General features: G+C 37.5%; 1 protein-coding gene and 1 non-coding gene across 2 annotated transcripts in view; both read left to right on the plus strand.

Annotated features, from left to right (window-relative positions):
• Window positions 1-23,428, plus strand: part of esyt1b (extended synaptotagmin-like protein 1b) — a 72,587-nt gene that overhangs the window by 21,426 nt on the left and 27,733 nt on the right. The window contains exons 10-27 of the mRNA XM_061923680.1: window positions 2,477-2,559; window positions 2,751-2,799; window positions 6,164-6,253; window positions 6,507-6,602; window positions 9,098-9,169; window positions 9,266-9,352; window positions 12,100-12,249; window positions 12,327-12,437; window positions 12,513-12,689; window positions 17,498-17,583; window positions 18,450-18,498; window positions 18,589-18,678; window positions 19,099-19,194; window positions 19,268-19,339; window positions 19,421-19,507; window positions 22,715-22,861; window positions 22,921-23,030; window positions 23,111-23,285. Of these exons, the coding sequence (XP_061779664.1) occupies window positions 2,477-2,559; window positions 2,751-2,799; window positions 6,164-6,253; window positions 6,507-6,602; window positions 9,098-9,169; window positions 9,266-9,352; window positions 12,100-12,249; window positions 12,327-12,437; window positions 12,513-12,689; window positions 17,498-17,583; window positions 18,450-18,498; window positions 18,589-18,678; window positions 19,099-19,194; window positions 19,268-19,339; window positions 19,421-19,507; window positions 22,715-22,861; window positions 22,921-23,030; window positions 23,111-23,285 (1,827 nt within the window). The remainder of the gene's footprint in view (window positions 1-2,476; window positions 2,560-2,750; window positions 2,800-6,163; window positions 6,254-6,506; window positions 6,603-9,097; window positions 9,170-9,265; window positions 9,353-12,099; window positions 12,250-12,326; window positions 12,438-12,512; window positions 12,690-17,497; window positions 17,584-18,449; window positions 18,499-18,588; window positions 18,679-19,098; window positions 19,195-19,267; window positions 19,340-19,420; window positions 19,508-22,714; window positions 22,862-22,920; window positions 23,031-23,110; window positions 23,286-23,428) is intronic.
• On the plus strand, window positions 21,638-21,710 carry trnak-cuu (transfer RNA lysine (anticodon CUU)). The gene has a single exon. It is a non-coding gene; the product is annotated as a tRNA-Lys (tRNA).

Genomic DNA, 23,428 nt, shown 5'->3' on the forward strand with positions numbered 1-23,428 from the left:
TAGTTTGAAATGTCACATGTTAAATGTTTAAATATTATCTGTCAGTTTACTGTACTGTGCCAACTGTACTACTACTGTATATGAGTACGTGTTTTCTATTGTTTCCTTGAAAATAAAACAGCAAAGTCCATTTGGCTGTCATCCGTTTTAATTATGAGACAGAAATGCGTCAAAATCATGATTTTTTTTTTTCATGCTTGAAGTAAGAAATTATTACTTTAAAAAAGTAGTTTTATACTTCTGTGTAGGGATGTCCGATAATGACTTTTTGCCGATATTCCGATATTGTCCAACTCTTTAATTACCGATACCGATATATACAGTCATGGAATTAACACATTATTATGTCTAATTTGGACAACCAGGTATGGTGAAGATAAGGTACTTTTAAAAAAAAAGTATAAAATAAGATAAATAAATTAAAAACATTTTCTTGAATAAAAAAGAAAGTAAAACAATATAAAAACAGTTACATAGAAACTAGTAATTAATGAAAATTAGTAAAATTAACTTTTTAAGGTTAGTACTATTAGTGGACCAGCAGCACGCACAATCATGTGTGCTTACGGACTGTATCCCTTGCAGACTGTATTGATATATATTGATATATAATGTAGGAACCAGAATATTAATAACAGAATGAAACAACCCTTTTGTGTGACTGAGTGTTGTAATTGTATCTTGTGTTTTTTATGTTGATTTAATTAAAAAAAACAACAACAAAAAACGATACCGATAATAAAAAAAACAATACCGATAATTTTCGATATTACATTTTAACGCATTTATCGGCCGATAATATCGGCCTGCCGACATCTCTACTTGTGAGTGTTGATGACACAGCTTTGCATCAGTTGATATTCTAGTTTCAAGCATGTTTTACTCAATATAGGTCATCAAATCTCAGCAACAAGCTGTAATATCTTACTGAGATCATTTAGGACCAAAACACTTAAAACAAGTAAAACACTCGAACATAAAATCTGCTTAGTGAGAAGAATTATCTTATCAGACAGAAAATAAGCAAATATCACCCTTATTTGAGATATTGTAGGAACTTATTATTTTGTTCTGTCTGGGTTATATGAACAAATAAACCTCACATACCATAGGTGGGTAAAAATGGTACTTAAGTAAAAGTAGCACTACTTTTGGCTCAAGTAAAAATAAAAAGTAATCATTCAAATAATGGCTTGAGTAAGTAAGTATTGAGTGAAAAAACTACTCAAGTACTGAGTAAATGGTGGGTACCGTATTTTCCGCACTATAAGGCGCACCGGATTATAAGGCGCACCTTCAATGAATGGCCTATTTTAAAACTTTGTACATATATAAGGCGCACCGCATTATAAGGCGCATAGAGTAGACGCTACAGTAGAGGCTGGGGTTACGTTATGCATCCCGTAGTTGAGAGACCTGTTGTGGCTCAATATTGGTCCATATATAAGGCGCACTGTCAGCTTTTTAGCAAATTGGAGGTTATTAGGTGCGCCTTATAGTGCGGGAAATACGGTAACTTCTGATTTATTTAGTAGCTACTTTTTATAATGGTACCTGCACTACAACTGTAGTTGTTGTGTGTGTGTGTGTGTGTGTGTGTGTGTGTGTGTGTGTGTGAGTGAGAGAGAGAGAGAGAGAGAGAGAGAGAGAGAGAGAGAGAGACAAAGAGACCCTACTACAGAATAAAGTACAAAAGATGCACATTTTGCCATCACTTACGATGTTATAACTTGGCTACTGTTAGCATATGTGCAGCTAAAACATAAAAAAATATATACAACTTACCGCAGCATTTTCTGTAGTTGGAGGGTGGATTCTTGTAGGCGTAAACATTTCTACTGGCACAGATGACAGCAAATGTTTTAGAAATGTTTGTTTTCTTAGTTTGTCAGTTAACATTGAAGAGTTGGACTGCTTCGTTTTTTAACATCATGTCACCTTTTTACAGCATGTAGTTTGAGTGCAGTCATGTGACTGGCAGGCTATGTTTGATCTGTGAAACGGAGTCGACACGTCACTAGTACTGTGTGATTGGTGAAGCAGAGTCATGTGTCCGTGCCTCTAAGAAGCCTCTAACGAGTCAAATTAATGCACGTTTGCGAGCAATACTAAATAAATTAAACTTGAATGTAAAGTAAAGTAGTGAAGTATATGTAGTGTTTCTTCTTTACATAAATACTCAACTAAAAATAAAAGTTTGGTTGGAATGAAACTACTCTTGACAAGTACAATTTAACAGAAAAGTAAATGTAACACAGTAAATGTAGCGAGTGAGGACACACGTCTGCCACATACACACATATCAAATATGATTAAGGCATTCCCTGGCTGGAATATGTCTATCTTGTCCAAACTGTAAAAAAAACAAACAATATGTAAACGGATGATAACCAAGACAATGCACAAAATCCCAGACACATTGTCGAAAATTGAGGTACCACTGTGCATGTCTTTGTATGTGTATCTGATGCATCAGGTGATAGTCCATGAAGTGCCTGGTCAGGAACTGGAGGTGGAGGTTTATGACAAAGATCCAGACCAGGATGACTTCCTGGGCAGGTACATGTGCATCCTTCATGTCTCTTTGTGGGGGAGTGTGTGTGTGTGTGTGTGTTTATGGTCACACATATCAACTCTTGAGTAAAGTGCACTGCCACTGCCTGTTACGGATTTTGTGGAGATGACTTTATTTATTTTTTTATTATTGATGTTTTTTTATTCATGCTGGTATTTAATTTTCTTCCATGTAGGACCAAACTGGATTTGGGAATTGTGAAGAAATCCACAGCAGTTGATGACGTATGTAAAATTCTGTTTTGGTTTTAATTCTTTCACATTCAAATGCATTAAACGTTGTTACAATGCACAGACTAGAGAAGTGGTGGCAAACGTACGGCATGGGGCCGGATCGGGCTCGCGAACAGGTTTTATCCGGCCCGCGGGATGAGTTTGCTAAGTATAAAAATAAGCTGAAATTTTTGAATGAAAGAAACTGCTGTTCTAAATGTGTCCACTTGATGTCGCAATAGCAATTCTTTGTATAATTGTAGATTATGCTACATATGTAAAAAAAAAACACACACGTTAATGCACCAGTGGAGGAAAATGAGCAAACTACATAAATAACATCCTGTAATTTGATTTTGATATTATTTTTTTTATCTTGATAGTTTGAAAATGAACACCAATGAGTTGACTGATGAACATTATCACATAATTTATTCAGAAAGTGTAAATAACGACAAATAAAGATACTATTAAACGCAACATGTAAGTGTAAAAAAAAACAACAAAAAAACATTATGATGTGTACATTTTCAGAATGTGCTTGTTCTATTTTTAAACAAAGAACACAATCTGAAGTTGTCTTTATTTTTAAGTTATCGTACCGTGATTTTACCAGTCCAGCCCACTTGGGAGTAGAGTTTTCTCTATGTGGCCCCCAATCTAAAATTTGTTTGACACCCCCGGACTAGAACCTGACTAACTGGAGAAAAAGTGAATAAAATAATACATTTTTAAGTAAACAGGTGAAGTTAATCCGCAAAATTTCTACATTTCCTGTGGAAACTAATAAGAAATAATCCGAATTTAATTCAGATTCCTTTTATTTCTCAAAAAAAAAAAACCTTCCCCTTCAGACAATGCAGTACTTTAAATAATTTAAAAGTATGACTATTACGATTAATACTGATACATAAAATAGGTAAGTTACACTCATGGGTCAATACTAACATTATATTACAGAAGTTGTGTATCCATTGAACCAGGTGTACTCAAAGAGAGGCCCGGGGACCAAGTTTGCTCATATAATCTAATTCTTAAACATCAATACAATACATAATCACCTGATACTTTACACTAGTAAGTACATTAAGAGGATACATATCATACATATTTACATTCATATCTACTCACAATAATAAATCCCCTCATCATTTCATCAAATGTAGTTTGTATAAATACTTGACACCCCTAAAATATTTTGTTACCTCCTATTTGTTGCACCTACGGAAAACATTTTTATTTTGTTTTATGTTTCCTTTTAAATTGAATGATGTTATTGCTTTGTTTGATTTCCTCTTTTAATTAATTCCATTGACTCAGCCCACAAAATGATATACTTTTAGGAGTCGTGTTTAAATTCAATTTTACCCCTCAAATTATATTTCCCATCCATATCTCTGAACATTGTTTGGATAGTTTGTGGTAGCGGTTTATTTCTTGCTTTAAACATTACTTGTGCAGTTTTGAATTTCACCAGATCACTAAATGTTATGATTTCATGCATGATTTCATAGAAAATCATAGGGGGAAAAAATTCAATATTTAAATGTTTTTGTGCAAAATAAAAAATGTAACTTTAAGCATACATTTGGAAACCATTCAGACAAAACTCCAACCTGGTATCAAACCCAGTTTGCTCATGCAAAACATATACAACATAAAGTAGCAAGAAACGTCTCAATAATTAACAAAGCAAAACATGTTCTGGACCAAAAATCACTTAATTCACTAACGGTGTTAGAAAAAAGATCAATTAGAATAATACATAATGTTGGCTATAGAGAACATACAAACTAGAGATGTCTGATAATATCGGCATGCCGATATTATCGGCCGATAAATGCTTTAAAATGTAATATCGGAAATTATCGGTATCGGTTTGTATATTATCGGTATCGTTTTTTGTTTTTTTTTTGGTTTTTTTTGTATTAAATCAACATAAAAAACACAAGCTACACTTACAATTAGTGCACCAACCCAAAAAACCTCCCTCCCCCATTTACACTCATTCACACAAACGGGTTGTTTCTTTCTGTTATTAATATTCTGGTTCCTACATTATATATCAATATATATCAATACAGTCTGCAAGGGATACAGTCCGTAAGCACACATGATTGTGCGTGCTGCTGCTCCACTAATAGTACTAACCTTTAACAGTTAATTTTACTCATTTTCATTAATTACTAGTTTCTATGTACCGTAACTGTTTTTATATTGTTTTACTTTCTTTTTTATTCAAGAAAATGTTTTTAATTAATTTATCTTATTTTATTTTATAATTTTTTTTAAAAAGTACCGTATCTTCACCATACCTGGTTGTCCAAATTAGGCATAATAATGTGTTAATTCCACGACTGTATATATCAGTATCGGTTGATATCAGTATCGGTAATTAAAGAGTTGGACAATATCGGAATATCGGATATCGGCAAAAAGCCATTATCAGACATCCCTAATACAAACCCTTTATTCATTGAATCACAAATATTGAAATACAACGAATTGGTGCATTTGCAAACAGCTACAATTATGTATAAAGCAAACTATAACCTGCTACTCAAGAATGTACAACAATTCTTCTCAACAAAAGAGGAGAAATATAACCTTAGAGGAAAATGTTTTGTATGCTCGTACAACACTTAAAACCTTTAGTATATCAGGATGTGGATTTAAATGATGGAATGGATTAACCAAATAAAACAAATAAAGCACCAATATGATTCAGTTTAAGAGACTGTTCAAACTACAAGTGTTCACAAAGTACATAGAACAAGAATTATGATGAACATCTTGAACCCTTTTTTTTGTGTGTTGAGACAAAGATAATTTATGTATTTAATATTTGTTTACTTACTATGGTATATTATTTGTTTATTATTTATTTGTTCACTGTTATGTTGCAGAGAACAAGAACATTTGATAAAATTGCTATGGTATGAAAAGGGGTAGGAATAAATAAGCTCCGCTTCTTCCTACTCATTTTCAGACGTGCTGTAAGGAAACAACTGGAAATATGTGATGCATGTTCGAAATAAATTGAAACTGAACTGAACTGAACTGTCTTAAAAGACAAACACTGACGCTGTGGGACTGGTGAGAATATTTTGGGGAATTTGCCATCATATTCTTATCAGTGACTGAGCAGGATTTGGCTGGGAATATAAATTCATTTATTTACATTTTTATACGCTTCTTCGTTGATTACGGTGCCCTACTTGGCCTGTACATCTTTTAAAAAAAATAGTTAAACCCTGTATATTCCCCTTGTATTTCCATGCAATATTTCCAACTCCTGGAATCTTGCAGGTCTAAATGCGAACATACAAGCGAGTTCTGAAAATGTTTTCATTTAGTGATGTTTATGTCTCCTCAGTGGTTCCCGCTGAAGGACACTCCTTCAGGCCGGGTCCATCTCAGACTGGAGTGGTTGTCCTTGATGTCGTCGACTGATCGCCTCGAGCAGGTGTGTCTCTTCTGTGCAGTCATTCGCAATTATTCAGCGCTTTATTTTGTTACGTGACAGCCTTATTCCAAAATTGAATATATTAATTAACAAACACAGCATAGTAACAACATGAATAATGTATTTTGGCAATGTTTGGAAATTAATTGCAAAAATGTAGACAAAGAATGAATCTAATGTAGTTACAGTACACAGATCATGTGAGTGCCTTTTTGCACAGCGGTGCCTGCAACTTTGACTTCTCTCGTTCCAGATCCTTAAAAGAAACGAGAGTGTGACCAGTAAGACGGCAGACCCCCCCTCCTCCGCCATTTTGGTCATCTATCTCGACAAGGCTGAAGCTCTTCCGGTGAGTCAAAAAGCACGAGAAGCTCACAGTTGTTTCCTGTGTGGTTACATGGTTGCCATCTGGGGAGCATTCCACAGAGTTGTTGCTGGGCTTCTAGCCCTGCCCACGCACACACACACACACACACACACACACACACACACACACACACACACACGCACGCACGCACGCACGCACGCACACACACACACACACACACACACACACACACACACACACACACACACACACACACACACACACACACACACACACATTCTTGTATTTGTTACCTTCTTGAAAAATACCTCTTTGGGACCACCCTTTCTAGACATATAAAGATTTGTATTTACAACATGAATAATATATTCATACTATGCCAATATAAAAAAGCTTGTTGTGAAAAATGAGTTGGAATTTCACAAGAAAAAGGGGTCACAATTTCACAAGAAAAACTTACGATTTTGGCAGTATTATAATAAAAGTCGTAATTTTACTCAACGCAAGTCAAAATTTTACAAGAAAAACTGAACATTTGTGCAACGTTATGATAAAAGTTGGAATTCTACTCAAAAACAGTCGCAATTTCACAAGAATCGCTTAAAATGTTGGCAACTTTATGAAGAGTCGTAATTTTACTCGACAAAAGTTACAATTTTATAAGAAAACTTTTAACATTTTGCCGATATTATAATAATAATCGGATTTTTTACTCAAAAAATGTCACTATTTTACGAGAACATCAAAAAAAATGGCAATATTGTGATAAAAGTCAGAATTTTATGACAAATGTCACCATTTTGCATTAAAAAGTAATAATTTTACATATAAAAAAAGTAATAATTTTACGAAAAAATATTGCAATGTCACAGAAACAGAAAAAATATGAGAAATTGTTCCCAATTTTAAGAGAAAAAAGTCGACACATTGTGAGACAAAGACTGCTTTTTTAAAGAAAAAAATTGTTTGTAATTGGTTTTTAATCTTCATTATTTACTTAAAGTTATTACAGTATGTCTCTATATACATATTTATTTTACGTTTTTTATTCATTTCAATTTCTCACACACACTTGTTAATACATACATTGGCCAGAGGGGGAGCATTCCAATTTTTTACACACACTTGTTATTTCATACGTTGACCAGAGGGGGAGCACTTTTAAAACCGACACACAGTCAATTTGAAAAATCCCTTCTTTTTGTGACCACCCTAATTTTGATAGATTTCACCAAATGAGACATTCTCTATTAGATCATACTTGCCAACCTTGAGACCTCCGATTTCGGGAGGTGGAGGGTCGGAGGGGCGTGGTTAACAGGGGAGGAGTATATTTACAGTTAGAATTCACCAAGTCAAGTATTTCATATATATATATATATATATATATATATATATATATATATATATATATATATATAAGAAGTACTTGACTTTCAGTGAATTCTAGCTGTATATATATATATATAATTTTATTATATATATATATATATATATATATATATATATATATATATATATATATATATATATATATATAAAAATAAGAGAAATACTTGAATTTCAGTGTTCATTTATTTACACATATACACACACATAACACTCATCTACTCATTGTTGAGTTAAGGGTTGAATTGTCCATCCTTGTTCTATTCTCTGTCACTATTTTTCTAACCATGCTGAACACCCTCTCTGATGATGCATTCTGCTTCGTCTCCTTGTTGTGTGCGCAGTTGTGCACTGCACTCTCTAAAAGCCCTACATGTTATTGTCACATATGCATGTACAGTAGATGGCAGTATTGTCCTGTTTAAGAGTGTCACAACATTGCTGTTTACAGCAGACAAACTGCTTTACGGTAGACGAAAACGTGACTGCTGTTGTTGTGTGTTGTTACCGCGCTGGGAGGACGTTAATGAAACTGCCTAACAATAAACCCACATAAGAAACCAAGAACTCGCCCTCCATCATTCTACAGTTATAACGTGATTGGGCAGGCACGCTGTTTATATTGTGGGAAAGCGGACGTGAAAACAGGCTGTCGACACGTCACTCAGGTCTGCCTGAATTTCGGGAGATTGTCGGGAGAAAATTTGTCCCGGGAGGTTTTCGGGAGTCTCCCGGAAAATCCGGGAGGGTTGGCAAGTATGTATTAGATGCAATGGTTTTCCGTATTGGGACCATGATTTTGGTCCTAACTTGTTCACCGGTCCTCATATGGAAGGTACTTTTCCTTGTTGGTGTCTCAAGAAGGGTAAAAATACAAGAACATGCACACACACACACACACACACACACACACACACACACACACGCTATTTTTGTCCCCTCCGTGACAGAATGTGTGGAATGAACAACTCATTGTGGTCTTAATGTAGATCTGTGCCTCCCTGAATATGACACAGTGTCGCTTCTTGTCTGCAAGTTTCTGTCTAGTTCCTGTGGTAGTTTTGTTCACCTGCTTTACTATTCATAACACTAAGTACAATATTCATGTCTTTGTTTGCAACTTTTAGATGAAGAAGGGGAATAAAAAGCCCAGTCCTATGGTGCAGTTATCTGTGCAGGACATCACGAGAGAGAGCAAGGTACAACATATCTAAATCCCAAATATCCGTCACTAGCAGCTTGCATTTCTTAAACATCACTACTTTCATGACTTTGGGTTTGTTTCACGTTTGAAGACATGTTATACAACGGTGGATCCAGAATGGGAGGAAGCATTTACCTTCTTTATCCAGGATCCACGCAAACAGGACATTGATGTCCAGGTAACCTCCCATTTGTAGTTGAGTGAATGTAAGGAAATGTCGCTTTACAAAGATAATATTGCCAGAGATGATAGTATTAGCCCGAATATAATGAAAATAATGAAAAACACTGTTTGGAGTTACGTAAACAACCCTCCCGGAGCTTTTCTTCTGTCACTGCCTCATTTCGGTGACAAGGAGAGATGCAGCAGCTATGCAGAGAAAAGTGTTTCAAAGGTTATTTTCAAGTTAGCAAACAAAAGAGGAAGCTAATTTTAAGATGGTTAAGCTCGCTCAGAAATATGATATCTCTTTCTATCACAATCTACTAGTTATTCCACTGATGATAAAAAAAATATATATTCATTTTGGCTTCTTTTGTCTTTGGTTGTGTCTTGAAAAATAAAGTCTTAGAAAAATAGGGGTTGTTTTATAGCCGATATATATATATTCCGCTAACGTCGCTTCTTGCTACACTGCAAAAAGTCAGTGTTCAAAAACAAGAAAAAAATACAAAAATGAGGGGTATTTTACTTGAACTAAGCAAAATTATCTGCCAATAGAGCAACTGCACTTTTCTTGGTAGAAAAAATTGACCTTTTTGCTCAATATGTTGAAAAATATTCTTAAATTAAAGGCCTAATGAAATGCGATTTTCTTATTTAAACAGGGATAGCAGGTCCATTCTATGTGTCATACTTGATCATTTCGCGATATTGCCATATTTTTGCTGAAAGGATTTAGTAGAGAACATCGACGATAAATTTCGCAACTTTTGGTCGCTGATAAAAAAAGCCTTGCCTGTACCGGAAGTAGCAGACGATATGCGCATGACGTCACAGGTTGTGGAGCTCCTCACATCCACACATTGTTTACAATCATGGCCACCAGCAGCGAGAACGATTCGGACCGAGAAAGCGACGATTTCCCCATTAATTTGAGCGAGGATGAAAGATTTGTGCATGAGGAAAGTGAGAGTGAAGGACTAGAGGGCAGTGGGAGCGATTCAGATAGGGAAGATGCTGTGAGAGGCGGGTGGGACCTGATATTCAGCTGGGAATGACTAAAACAGTAAATAAACACAAGACTCTATTAGCCACAACACAACCAGGCTTATATTTAATATGCCACAAATTAATCCCGCATAACAAACACCTCCCCCCTCCCGTCCGTATAACCCGCCAATACAACTCAAACACCTGCACAACACACTCAATCCCACAGCCCAAAGTACCGTTTACCTCCCCAAAGTTCATACAGCACATATATTTCCCCAAAGTCCCCAAAGTTACGTACGTGACATGCACATAGCGGCACGCACGTACGGGCAAGCGATCAATTGTTTGGAAGCCGCAGCTGCATGCGTACTCACGGAACCGTGTCTGCGCATCCAACTCAAAGTCCTCCTGGTAAGAGTCTCTGTTGTCCCAGTTCTCCACAGGCCAATGGTAAAGCTTGACTGTCATCTTTCGGGAATGTAAACAATGAAACACCGGCCGTGTTTGTGTTGCTGAAGTCGGCCGCAATACACCGCTTCCCTCCTACAGCTTTCTTCTTTGCTGTCTCCATTGTTCATTGAACAAATTGCAAAAGATTCACCAACACAGATGTCCAGAATACTGTGGAATTTTGCGATGAAAACAGCCGACTTAATAGCTGGCCACCATGCTGTCCCAAAATGTCCTCTACAATGCGCGACATCACGCGCTGACGTCATCATACCGAGACGTTTTCAGCAGGATATTTCGCGTGAAATTTAAAATTGCACTTTAGTAAGCTAACCCGGCCGTATTGGCATGTGTTGCAATGTTAAGATTTCATCATTGATATATAAACTATCAGACTGCGTGGTCGGTAGTAGTGGGTTTCAGTAGGCCTTTAAGTAAATGCTAGTGCCATTATCTTGACACAATGATATGCGCTCGGCATCATGATTTTTTTTTCATGCTTGAAGTAAGAAATTATTTCTTTAAAAAAGTAGTTTTATACTTGTGAGTGTTGATGACACAGCTTTGCATCAGTTGATATTCTAGTTTCAAGCATGTTTTACGCAATATAGGTCATCAAATCTCAGCTACAAGCTGTAATATCTTATTGAGATCATTTAAGACCAAAACCCTTAAAACAAGTAAAACACTCTAACATAAAATCTGCTCAGTGAGAAGAATTATCTTATCAGACGGAAAATAAGCAAATATCACCCTTATTTGAGATATTTAATCTTACTTAGATTTCAGTTTTTGCAGTGTAGATCAGCAAAGTGATTACAGGTTGTCAATAAAGAGTCCTGTTGAGATCATTTTAAAGGTTTTTACTTCAAAGTGTGCCGTTTCTTCTATCTGTTTTGTCTATGTATGAAAGATTTGCGGTAACGCTGTGAATTCTTTTTGAACGTTTCAAACCACCCACTGCTTGTCCATTGCCTTCTTTGGACCCATATTGACCTAGCAAAACTAGAAAAATGCTGTAAAACGCAAAAAAAAAAAAAACCTTAAAAGGCACACACCGTGCTCTGCTGACTGAATGAGCAGCGGAGATCAGTCACCCCGCCCACAATGGATGTGCTGCCGGGCACAAAATGGGTGGATGAAACCTTTGTACACTGATACAGCATATTTGTATTCAGTTTGTGGTCCGTAATCTGTAAATTTGTGCAATCTGGGGTTCCTAAATCGACTAAATCTAAAGTGTCGTTCCACTTGCCACAATTTTGTTTGGACAATTAAGTATTATTATTATTTTTGTGTCTCTCATGATAACGCAACCAGGTGAAAGACGTGGACCGTGTGCAGACGTTGGGCAGTCTGACCCTGCCTCTGTCCAAGCTGCTGTCCACTGCCGACCTCTCTGTGGATCAGATGTTCACGCTGGAGAACTCTGGACCCGCCAGTCGCATATATATCAACGCCGTTCTCCGAGTAAACATGTGGAAATACACAAAGGAAAGACTAATAAGCAGCATAGACTAATCTGTGTTCTTTCACACACCTTGTAGATGCTGTGGTTCGATGAGGATCGCATCACAGCCGATGTGTCCTCTCACCTAGAGTCTGGAGGCAAGCAGTTAGCTCAACACACCTCTCCCCACTCCAGCTTCGCAACAGAGGTAACAATCCACCATCCAAAAATTGGGCTTTTTCCCTCCCTGGTTGAGTGGACTTGTCTGGAATGAATTGAGTAGGGGCTGCTTCGGATCCACCTCTTGGCTGGGCAGAACCTGGTTCCCAAAGACAACCTGATGGGGGGCATGGTGAAGGGGAAGAGTGACCCTTACGTCAAGGTGAACATCGGGGGAGAAACATTCACAAGCGAGGTCATCAAGACCAATCTCAACCCCACCTGGAACGAAATGTATGAGGTAAACACGTGCAGATCATCCATTGAAAGTACACTGTGTGGTTAATGGGGGTGTGACGGTACCCCTTAATCACGCTTACCTCCGTTAGGAAGTCAGGGTTTGGCAATTTTTTGATACAGTAACAAAATGCAAAACCTAGGGCTGCTTAGTTAGCTTTTGTATGAACAGCTCAGGTATTTTTAAATTCAACCTACCGGTAATTCCCCAATATAAAAAATTCTCAGAGAAAAAAAAGCATAAAATAAAATACAGCAAAACTTTCTTTCTCGATACTCTTGACTGGCGTATGTATGGAGATATTTTTTTATTTTTATGCAACCAAACAAAACAAATATTTGAAACCAAAAAAATGATTTTTGTAACACAAAAAGATATGCAATCGGTTTTGATTGTATATCCATTTTTTGCAGGGTGCAAATAATTTTTTGGGTTGCATAAAAAACATTGTCGTTCCGCTGACATTGCAATATTTTATACTCCCATCTACCAGCTTCTATGGTGAAGTGAAGTGAATTATATTTATATAGCGCTTTTTCTCTAGTGACTCAAAGCGCTTTACATAGTGAAACCCAATATCCAAGTTACATTTAAACCAGTGTGGGTGGCACTGGGAACAGGTGGGTAAAGTGTCTTGCCCAAGGACACAACGGCAGTGACTAGGATGGCGGAAGCGGGGATCGAACCTGGAACCCTCAAGTTGCTGGCACAACCGAGCTATACCGCCCCAGGTGATGCACAAATCTTTCTTTCCGGTAGCTAACAATCTAAAAAAAAAAAAAAAAGTATAGAATCCAGGTTATTACTCCCAAGATTTTATTTTCAAGCCTTTTTGCACTGAACAGGAAGTCTCTGTATGCACGTTTTACAGTTTTTTTCATTTGCTTACACACCATTTTACTAACTGTGTGTCTATTTTCAAAAGATATACCGTATTTTTCGGACTATAAGTCGCATTTTTCTTCATAGTTTGGCCGGGCTCTATTGCAGTGTTTTTCAACCTTTTTTGAGCCAAGGCACATTTTTTTCATAGAAAAATGCAGAGGCACACCACCAGCAGAAATCATTAAAAACTGAAACTCAGCAGCCGCTATTGACAATAAAAAGTCGTCGTCGCAATTGTTGGATATGACTTTAAAGCATAACCAAGCATGCATCACTATAGCTCTTGTCTCAAAGTAGGTGTACTGTCACCACCTGTCACATCACACCCTGACTTATTTTGAGTTTTTTAGTGTTTTAGTTCTTGTCTTGCGCTCCTATTTTGGTGGCTTTTTCTCTTTTTTTGGTATTTTCCTGTAGCAGTTTCATGTCTTCCTCTGAGCGATATGTCCCGCATCTTCTTTGTTTTAGCAATCAAGAATATTTCAGTTGTTTTTATCCTTCTTTGTGGGGACATTGTTGATTGTCATGTTCGGATGTACTTTGTGGACGCTGTCTTTGCTCCACAGTAAGTCTTTGCTGTCGTCCAGCATTCTGTTTTTGTTTACTTTGTAGCCAGTTCAGTTTTAGTTCTGTTCTGCATAGCCTTCCCTAAGCTTCAATGCCTTTTCTTAGGGAGACTCACCTTTTGTTTATTTTTGGTTTAAGCATTAGACACCTTATTACCTTCACCCTGCCTCCCGCTGTTTCCGACATCTACAAAGCAATTAGCTACCTGCTGCCACCTACTGATATGGAAGAGTATTACACTACTGAGCTCTAGACAGCACCGACACTCAACAACAACACATAATTTGCAGACTATAATTACTGGTTTGCAAAAAATGTTTTTAACCCAAATAGGTGAAATTAGATCATCTCCCACGGCACACCAGACTGTATCTCATGGCGCACTAATGTGCCGCGGCACAGTGGTTGAAAAACACTGCTCTAATGCGACTTATACATGTTTTTTTCCTTCTTTAATATGCATTTTCGGCAGGTGCGATTTATACTCCGGTGCGACTCATACTCCGAAAAATACGGTACACACTTTTCCAAACACCACATTCAATTTTTTTAATTCCTAGATTATTTGCAAAATGACACACTTGGGTCAAAACATATGCCCATTCATCAAAATAAAGCAAGCATTTGTAAAAATGCAGTTTTATTGTCATCTCACTCACACAGACTTCAATTGATAAGACACTATTGGAGTGAGTTACCCAGAACAGTGATAAATATAAAACACATTTGTAAAAAAAAAACTATTTTACTATAAAAAAATCACATGTTTGGGGCATTTTGCTCGACCTTTTTAGCATATGTGATGAATGATTACTGTAACTTGACAAAAAATATTGGCAAATCCATAGCAATCGTCATTGTTTACTTTGAAATGGGCCTATACGTAAGGATCTAAAGAGAAAGGAAAAATATCCTATAATCTTTTCAAGAACTGCTCAACAGTGATGCTGCAAACTGAAAATATTTATTTTTACCACAGTCATGTTAAAGTAACATATCACAGTAGTCAACAATGACATGCAGTACAAATTAAACTATGACACAAATAAAAAGGTTTGAAAAAAAATCTGGAGATGAATAAAAATTAGGCTACATGTGCAGACTTAAGGCAACAGCAACTCTATGAAAGAACCTACTCAAAAGCCTCAGTTACTGATTCTAATCATCACCTGCCCATCTAGCTGGATTTGTCCATCGTATCTCATCCACATCACATGTGAAAGTGTATGTAAAGCATTGTGTGTAATATTTCGCAAAAACTGTGAAGCAGAGTCTATGCCTAATATTAGGCAAATCTGCACAGTGGTTTTGCTTACTGTGTGTAGACTTTAACTGTGGGAAATGTTAAATTTAGTGTGTAAGCAATTTGAAAAAACTTTAATGTTGTGTAACAAGACAATACAGTTGTCCCCTGCCACATGTGCGGCTTCACTCAATTGCAGATTTTTTTTTATAGCATACTCTCATTTATTTGAATCATTTTATCAGCATGAAAATGGCTAAATGAACAAAAAATGAGGCATAAATAACCAACTGAGAACGTGCCTGGTATGTTAACATAACATATTATGGTAAGAGTCATTCAAATAACTATAACATATAGAACATGCTATAAGTTTACCAAACAATCTGTCACTCCTAATCGCTAAATCCCATGAAATCTTATACGTCTAGTCTCTTACGTGAATGAGCTAAATAATATTATTTGATCTTTTACGGTAATGTGTTAATAATTTCACACATAAGTCGCTCCTGAGTATAAGTCGCACCCCCGGCCAAACTATGAAAAAAAATGCGACTTATAGTCCGAAAAATACGGTAATATGTTTCACTATGTAAAGCTCTTTGAGGCACTAAAGAAAAAGCGCTATACTGTATAAATATAATTCACTCCCAGTGACATATTAGTAGCTACATTGCCGGAATTAATAAGCTTGCTTTTGACGCTCATAATTAAAGTCCCGTACTCAATTTCTTCTGAAATCATTTTTGCTATCCAAATACTTTTAATGCACAAACGTTGTTATTATTGTATTGTTTTTAGTGACTCAAACTGTAGGCGCACAGCGGGAATTTGACATGTTTGCGCATACGCCAACGGATCGGGAAGCTCAGTAAATGGGGCAGTGATATTGGCCACTAAATGAGATTAAACCAATCACAGGGCGCTGCTCAGTATCGTGGCCGCTGATTGGCTCAGTCTCAGGCAGCATTACTATATTGCATTAAAAGAGTGTAATGGTGACTACAGGGTGTTATTTCATGTCTAGAGGGCTGTCACAATGTTACAAAATGTATTTGGAAAGTTGTAAACAAGTTTTTTTGTGTTCCAACTATTAAAAGATTCAATTTATAATAAATAATTCCTACTTCGCGGAAATTAATTTTACCATGGTCAGACCCGAAACCAATTAACAGCGATAAACTAGGGTTTATTGTAGTTATGTTGCGGCACGCTCCTTAGCGATACTATGTAACTGTATTAATGCGGACATTTTTTAATGATAATAAAATAATAATAAGTAGACAGTAGACTTGGGCTTAAAGCAGGGATGGCAAACGTACAGCCCGAGGGCCGGATCAGGCCCGCAAACAGGTTTTATCCGGCCCGCGGGATGAGTTTGCTAGGTATAAAAATTAACCTGAATTTTTTGAATGAAAGAAACAGCTGTTCTAAATGTGTCCACTGGATGTCACAATAGCAAATATTTGTATCTTTGTAGATGATGCTACACATGTACAAAATAAACCACATGATGTTAGTACATCAGTCGAGGAAAATTAACAAACTACCGGTACATAAATAACATCCTGTAATTTTATTTTGATATCATTTTTTCATCTTGAGAGATTGAAAATTAATACCAATGAGTTGACTGATGAACATTATCACATAATTTATTCAGAAAATATAAATAACGACAAATAAATGATTAACCGCAACAAAAGACCAACAACATTATGATTTTTATATTTCCAGAATGTGCTTTTTCTATATTTAAACAAAGAAAACGATCTGAAGTTGTCTTTATTTTTAAGTTATCGTGCTGTGATTTTACCATTTTTCTCCATGTGGCCCCCGATCTAAAATTAGTTTGACACCCCTGGCTTAAAGAGTTGTTTGACGTTAACAGGTTGGCAACATATACACCTTCCACTATTTGCAGGATAGACGCGTGATGATATCGCGAGGCAATTTACACTTCTTGTCCTTCACTTAACGTCTACCTGGTGGTAACTTGGTGTGCCTCTGTGCCAAAACCAGATGTTACTTACCGAAAAAACTGAATACGACCACAAGTATTGTCCCGCATAACAGTTAGGCTGGTGATAAACGATGCAATTTCTTGCTTCATCAGGTGATTCTGACCCAGCTGCCCGGTCAGGCACTACAACTGGAGGTGTTTGATAAAGACATGGACATGAAGGATGACTTCATGGGAAGGTAACTGCACATTCTTCACATCAGTACTGTACTCTAATGCTGTAAATACTGTCAGATATAGCAACTCTTGGCTTCTTGGCACTGTGAGCGCCAGAATACAGTTGAAAATATTGATTGATGACTTCAGCTTTACATGTACTGCTGCCTGCCTCACCTTGTGACTTTTCTCTGCAGTTTATTGGCCGATCAGCAAGAATAATGATGCCACACACTTACGTTAAATATATTATTGCACACGCTGGAGAATGTCATGGTGTGTAATAAATGTTTATGAAACAAACTGCTTATTTTAAAATGGACTAAGTAAATACAGGGTTAGGGATATCGATGCATTTTACTTTTATCATGGAATTATTTTATGATTTTATCTTCACTTTGTTATTTATACATTATTCTGAATAAAAAAGGACCACATTTTTAAGCAAACAATGTAACAAAATTATGTATGTAACAATATAAAAAAATAATACAGCTGTTCTTTTTTATTACATTTAGTTTTATCTAAAGTTTTGTTTTGAAACAAAATTAACCGCCTCTCATCGCAATTACAGACCATGTCTTCCATTAAGTCCTAACCCGGATGGGATTAATCTTCATTAATATTTGATAACACAAAAATTTATTTTTATTAATCACATTCGTTTACACGTTAACGTTGACAACCCAATTTTATACATAATGACGTTCATTTATTGTCTGCTCAGTGCATTTGATCTCAATTATTTTGTGTTTTTTTTTTTTTTTTTTTAAATGTGTAGAACTTTGTGACTCTTTTTTGTAAAAAGTGCTGTCACAATAACATTTTAGTTATTTGTTTAGAAACAAGAAATAAAAATCAAATAACTGGCCATTTTCTAAAAATGCAGACTGAAGATCAACCTGAAGGACATCATTGATTCTCAGTACATTGATCAGGTATGAACACAACTTGTACCATTGTCATTTACCTATTCTAGTACTAAAATGTTTTAATGTGTGTGCATGTGCGTGTGTTTCCTGTATCAGTGGTACACTCTCAATGATGTCAAGTCAGGTCGAGTTCACCTGATACTGGAATGGGTCCCGACAGTCCCAGAAGCAGACCAACTGGATCAGGTTGGTGTTTCTGAAAAAATAAAGTGTATTAATGTGTTTTTTCCACTTAAAAAAAATATACAGTACAGGCCAAAAGTTTGGACACACCTTCTCATTCAATGTGTTTTCTTTATTTTCATGACTATTTACATTGTAGATTGTCACTGAAGGCATCAAAACTATGAATGAACACATGTGGAGTTATGTACTTAACAAAAAAAGGTGAAATAACTGAAAGCTGATGACTGACATTCTCTCGATGAGCTTCAAGAGGTAGTCTCCTGAAATGGTTTTCACTTCACAGGTGTCATAGTGTTGATGCCTTCAGTGACAATCTACAAAGTAAATAGTCTTGAAAATAAAGTAAACACATTGAAATGAGAAGGTGTGTCCAAACTTTTGGCCTGTACTGTACATACATTAAACCGTCTGTCTCTTCAGGTTCTTCAGTTCTATTCCAGACAGTCCTACCAGAACAAGGCGGTTCCATCTGCAGGACTTTTGTTTGTCTTCATCGAACAAGCGGATGGTTTACCAGTAAGTTTATTGATTCTGTTAATAACACGTATTTTATTATTATTTATTTATTTATTTTATTATTTGTCATCAGGTGAAAAAGAGTGGAAAAGAGCCAAAAGTGGGAGCGGAGATGGTTCTTGGAAAAACATCTCGCAAAACTACTGTGAGAGTGGACTTTAGAATACACACAGCTGCAAAATGAGGGCGTTGACCACTGTGACTGACACTTGCATCTGTGCTGCAGGTGTGTGATCGCACCACATCGCCTCAGTGGATTGAGGCGTTCTGCTTCCCTGTCCGTGACCCCAGGGAAGATAATCTGGTTGTTAAGGTAAGTTAAATTAACAATAATATATTTTTTTAGTAGTAGTGTATTTAAGAGGGCTGCGTGTATATGGAAAAATGGGAATCAGGATTTTCTAGTTTGGAATTGAGATTGTCTCAGACAATTTTTTTCACACACACTAGGGATGTAACGACAGGTAACAAACCGCCGTAACATTTTAGACAATATCACTGTTTTAAATTGTAGTTATAGTAAAACTGTGATTGATTACAGCTAGAGATGTCCGATAATATCGGACTGCCGATATTATCGGCCGATAAATGCTTTAAAATGTAATATCGGAAATTATCGGTATCGGTTTCAAAAAGTAAAATTTATGACTCTTTAAAACGCCGCTGTACGGAGTGGTACACGGATGTAGGGAGAAGTACAGAGCGCCAATAAACCTTAAAGGCACTGCCTTTGCGTGCCGGCCCAATCACATAATATCTACGGCTTTTCACACACACAAGTGAATGCAAGCCATACTTGGTCAACGGCCATACAGGTCACACTGAGGGTGGCCGTATAAACAACTTTAACACTGTTACAAATATGCGCCACACTGTGAACCCACACCAAACAAGAATGACATTTCGGGAGAACATCCGCACCGTAACGCAACATAAACACAACAGAACAAATACCCAGAACCCCTTGCAGCACTAACTCTTCCGGGACGCTACAATATACACCCCCCGCTATCCCCTAGCCCCCCCTGTTTAATGCATCCAGCGGGGCATCACAACAAAATTAGGCATAATAATGTGTTAATTCCACGACTGTATGTATCGGTTGATATCGGAATCGGTAATTAAGAGTTGGACAATATCGGAATATCGGCAAAAAGCCATTATCGGACATCTCTAATTACAGCACTTCGATATACTCGCGGCACGGTAATACTGCTCATTTCACGGAGAAGCAGCTGGCGCACTAATCGCTATGTGGCAGGTAGCGCGCTGATTGCTAACTATCGTAGACTACGTTTACACTGCAGCCCAAGGTGGCCCAGATCTGACTGTTTACACTCCAAGTAAAAAGTGATCTTTATCAGACTACAATGTAAATGAACACAGGCCCCAATGTGGCCCCAATGTGGCCTTGACGTCACTTGCATGCGCAGCTCGATAAAGTGAAAACAAAGGAAGTTGACGGGATTCCGTAAATGAAGGAAGAAATCGCCACTACTACTGCAAAATAAAATGAGTGTTTTTTTACGTGAAAATAAATTAAACTAATACATTGGATGTATATGGTGTAATATATTTGGCAGGGTTCTAAACTTTTTATGGCAGTTAAGTAGAGGCAGAAAGGACATCAGCTTGGATCTACGTTAGATTAGTCAATTATGGTCCTTCAACAATTGCTATTTCTTCGGATACAAAATATATATATTCAGATATTACATATAGCCTTTTATTTGCGCACTATTAACTAGTGATGCACCGAAAATTAGTCCAAAAAAATGTGTCAAAGACTGCTCACCGAAACCAGAGTTGTGAAGATGTATCCACTCCCGCTGGCGGGTTGCGTCATTTCCTGCGCACACGAATGACGAAGCTCACCCAAAGCTGACAAAAAAGTCGCATTCAGGTCGCATTGCTGTTTAGTCCGAAGTCAGATTTGAAAAGATCATGTGGCCTGAATCTGATGCAAAAAGATCAGACTTGAAGCATTTTGGAGTATTAAAAGTGGCACAAAAAAAATCTGTATCACTTGAGGGCAAAAAAAATGTGCAGTGTAAACGACTTAGATGCTAACATAAATACATAACATACTTTCATCCATTTTCTACTGCTTGTCCCTTTCGGGGTCACAGGGGGTGCTGGAGCCTATCTCAGCTGCATTCAAGCGGAAGGCAGGGTACACCCTGGACACGTCGCCACCTCATCACAGGGCTAACACAGATAGACAGACAACATTCACACTCACATTCACACACTAGGGCCAATTTTAGTGTTGCCAATCAACCTATCCCCAGGTGCATGTTTTTGGAGGTGGGAGGAAGGCGGAGTACCCGGAGGGAACCCACGCAGTCACGGGGAGAACATGCAAACTCCACACAGAAAGAACCCAGGACCTTTGTATTGTGAGGCATATGCACTAACCCGTGTCCCACCATGCTGCTGAGTAGCCCGGCTAGCTCAGTCGGTAGAGCATGAGACTCTTAATCTCAGGGTCGTGGGTTCGAGCCCCACGTTGGGCGTACTTGATTTTGACAAGACATTCATCATTTAATTATAGAGATTATAGACTGTCATTTAAAGCCCAAATTAACAATAATATGACAAAGACATGCACCTGGGGATAGGTTGATTGGCAACACTAAAATTGGCCCTAGTGTGTGAATGTGAGTGTGAATGTTGTCTGTCCATCTGTGTTGGCCCTGCGATGAGGTGGCGACTTGTCCAGGGTGTACCCCGCCTTCCGCCCGATTGTAGCTGAGATAGGCTCCAGCACCCCCCGCAACCCCGAAGGGAATAAGCGGTAGAAAATGGATGGATGACTCCTAAGAAGACAGAACAATATTTAGTGTTTCTTCTGCCATGTAAAGCATATTGTCTTTTTATTTATTTGAAAATGAAATTTCCTTTGTAACTGAGCTACTGCGTGGAACAATTTCCCTTGTGGGTCAATAAAGTTTGTCTAAGTCTAAAACATGGTTAAAAGATTTCAGTGTCTTTTAAATAACTTTCTGAGCACATTCAGTATTACTGTAATGATAAAAATAATAATGATAACCGTAATAATTCGGTCACAATTATAGGAATATAAAATGTTCATTATTTTACTTCCTGAGGAGGAAGTTTTGGCCATCATGTGAACACCTTGTCCTTCAGTATCAGCCACGTTTTTTGTGATGCAGCGAGTTAGTTACCATAAAACATCTTTTTATGAGCGTAAAATCGTTTCCAAAGGTCCTTATGCTGTTCTTCACTGGAGGTCCCGGAAGGATCTTTGAGGAGGGACCGGCTTCATAGAAATGAATGGAAAGACTGAAAATAATTCATCAAGTCAAAAACTTGGAACGCTCGCCCACTTGACACTTGATTTATGCACGTAATTAAGACTCGTCAAATGGGGAAAAAATTATGCAATTACACCTCCTGTAAGCTGATGAAAGATAGACGCGTCCTCAAGTCAAGACAAAGAACAAACTTCACTGTACATTGTACGCTCGATGTTAACCTAACACTTGTGTTTCTTCAGCTGTCCCACAGCTGGACGTTGCCTATGGGCTCTTTGGTCGTCCCCATCAGAGAGCTGCTCTCAGAACCAGAACTGGTCCTGGATCAGTGGTTCCATTTGGACGGAGCCTCCCCAGAAAGTCAGATTCTTCTTCGAGCTGAACTCAAGGTGAGAAATATTTCATCCAGCTCTTTAGTCCCTCCACAACTAACAATAAATTGTTGCAGATGCTGATTCCGAGCAAATGTCTCCGTGTGAGCCACAAGACTAAATTCACGTCCGAAGAATCTGACCACACTCCTGAGCAGCAGAAGAGTGAGGCGGATGTGACGCAAAGGTGAGCGCTCTTTATATACGTCCGTACAACTAACTAGTCTCAGGTCTTGTTTGATTTTTGTGCTGCATTTTTGTTTTTAGATCGAGCTGCGTGGACCCTGCTGTAGAGACTCTTGTCCCCCAAGCAACTTTGCATGAAGACGTCCATGTTGAGACATCTGCTGCTGACGTATTGGATGATACAAAGCAGGAATCATCAAGTCCTGCGCTGGTGAAACCTCCTCATACTTCCCCAGACCTCAGCTTTGCCAGTGAGGTAATATCAGCCATTAAACAATGATGCTAAAGTCAATTGTATGGACAAAGTAGCATTAGAGCAACCCTTCTTCTTTAAGACTTGTTTTGATATATTTTTAAGACCAAAAACATTTTTTCTTAAACTTTCAATATCTGTGAAGT

This window comes from Nerophis lumbriciformis, linkage group LG28 (genome assembly GCF_033978685.3).
Source record: "Nerophis lumbriciformis linkage group LG28, RoL_Nlum_v2.1, whole genome shotgun sequence".
In the NCBI taxonomy this organism is placed as follows: domain Eukaryota; kingdom Metazoa; phylum Chordata; class Actinopteri; order Syngnathiformes; family Syngnathidae; genus Nerophis; species Nerophis lumbriciformis.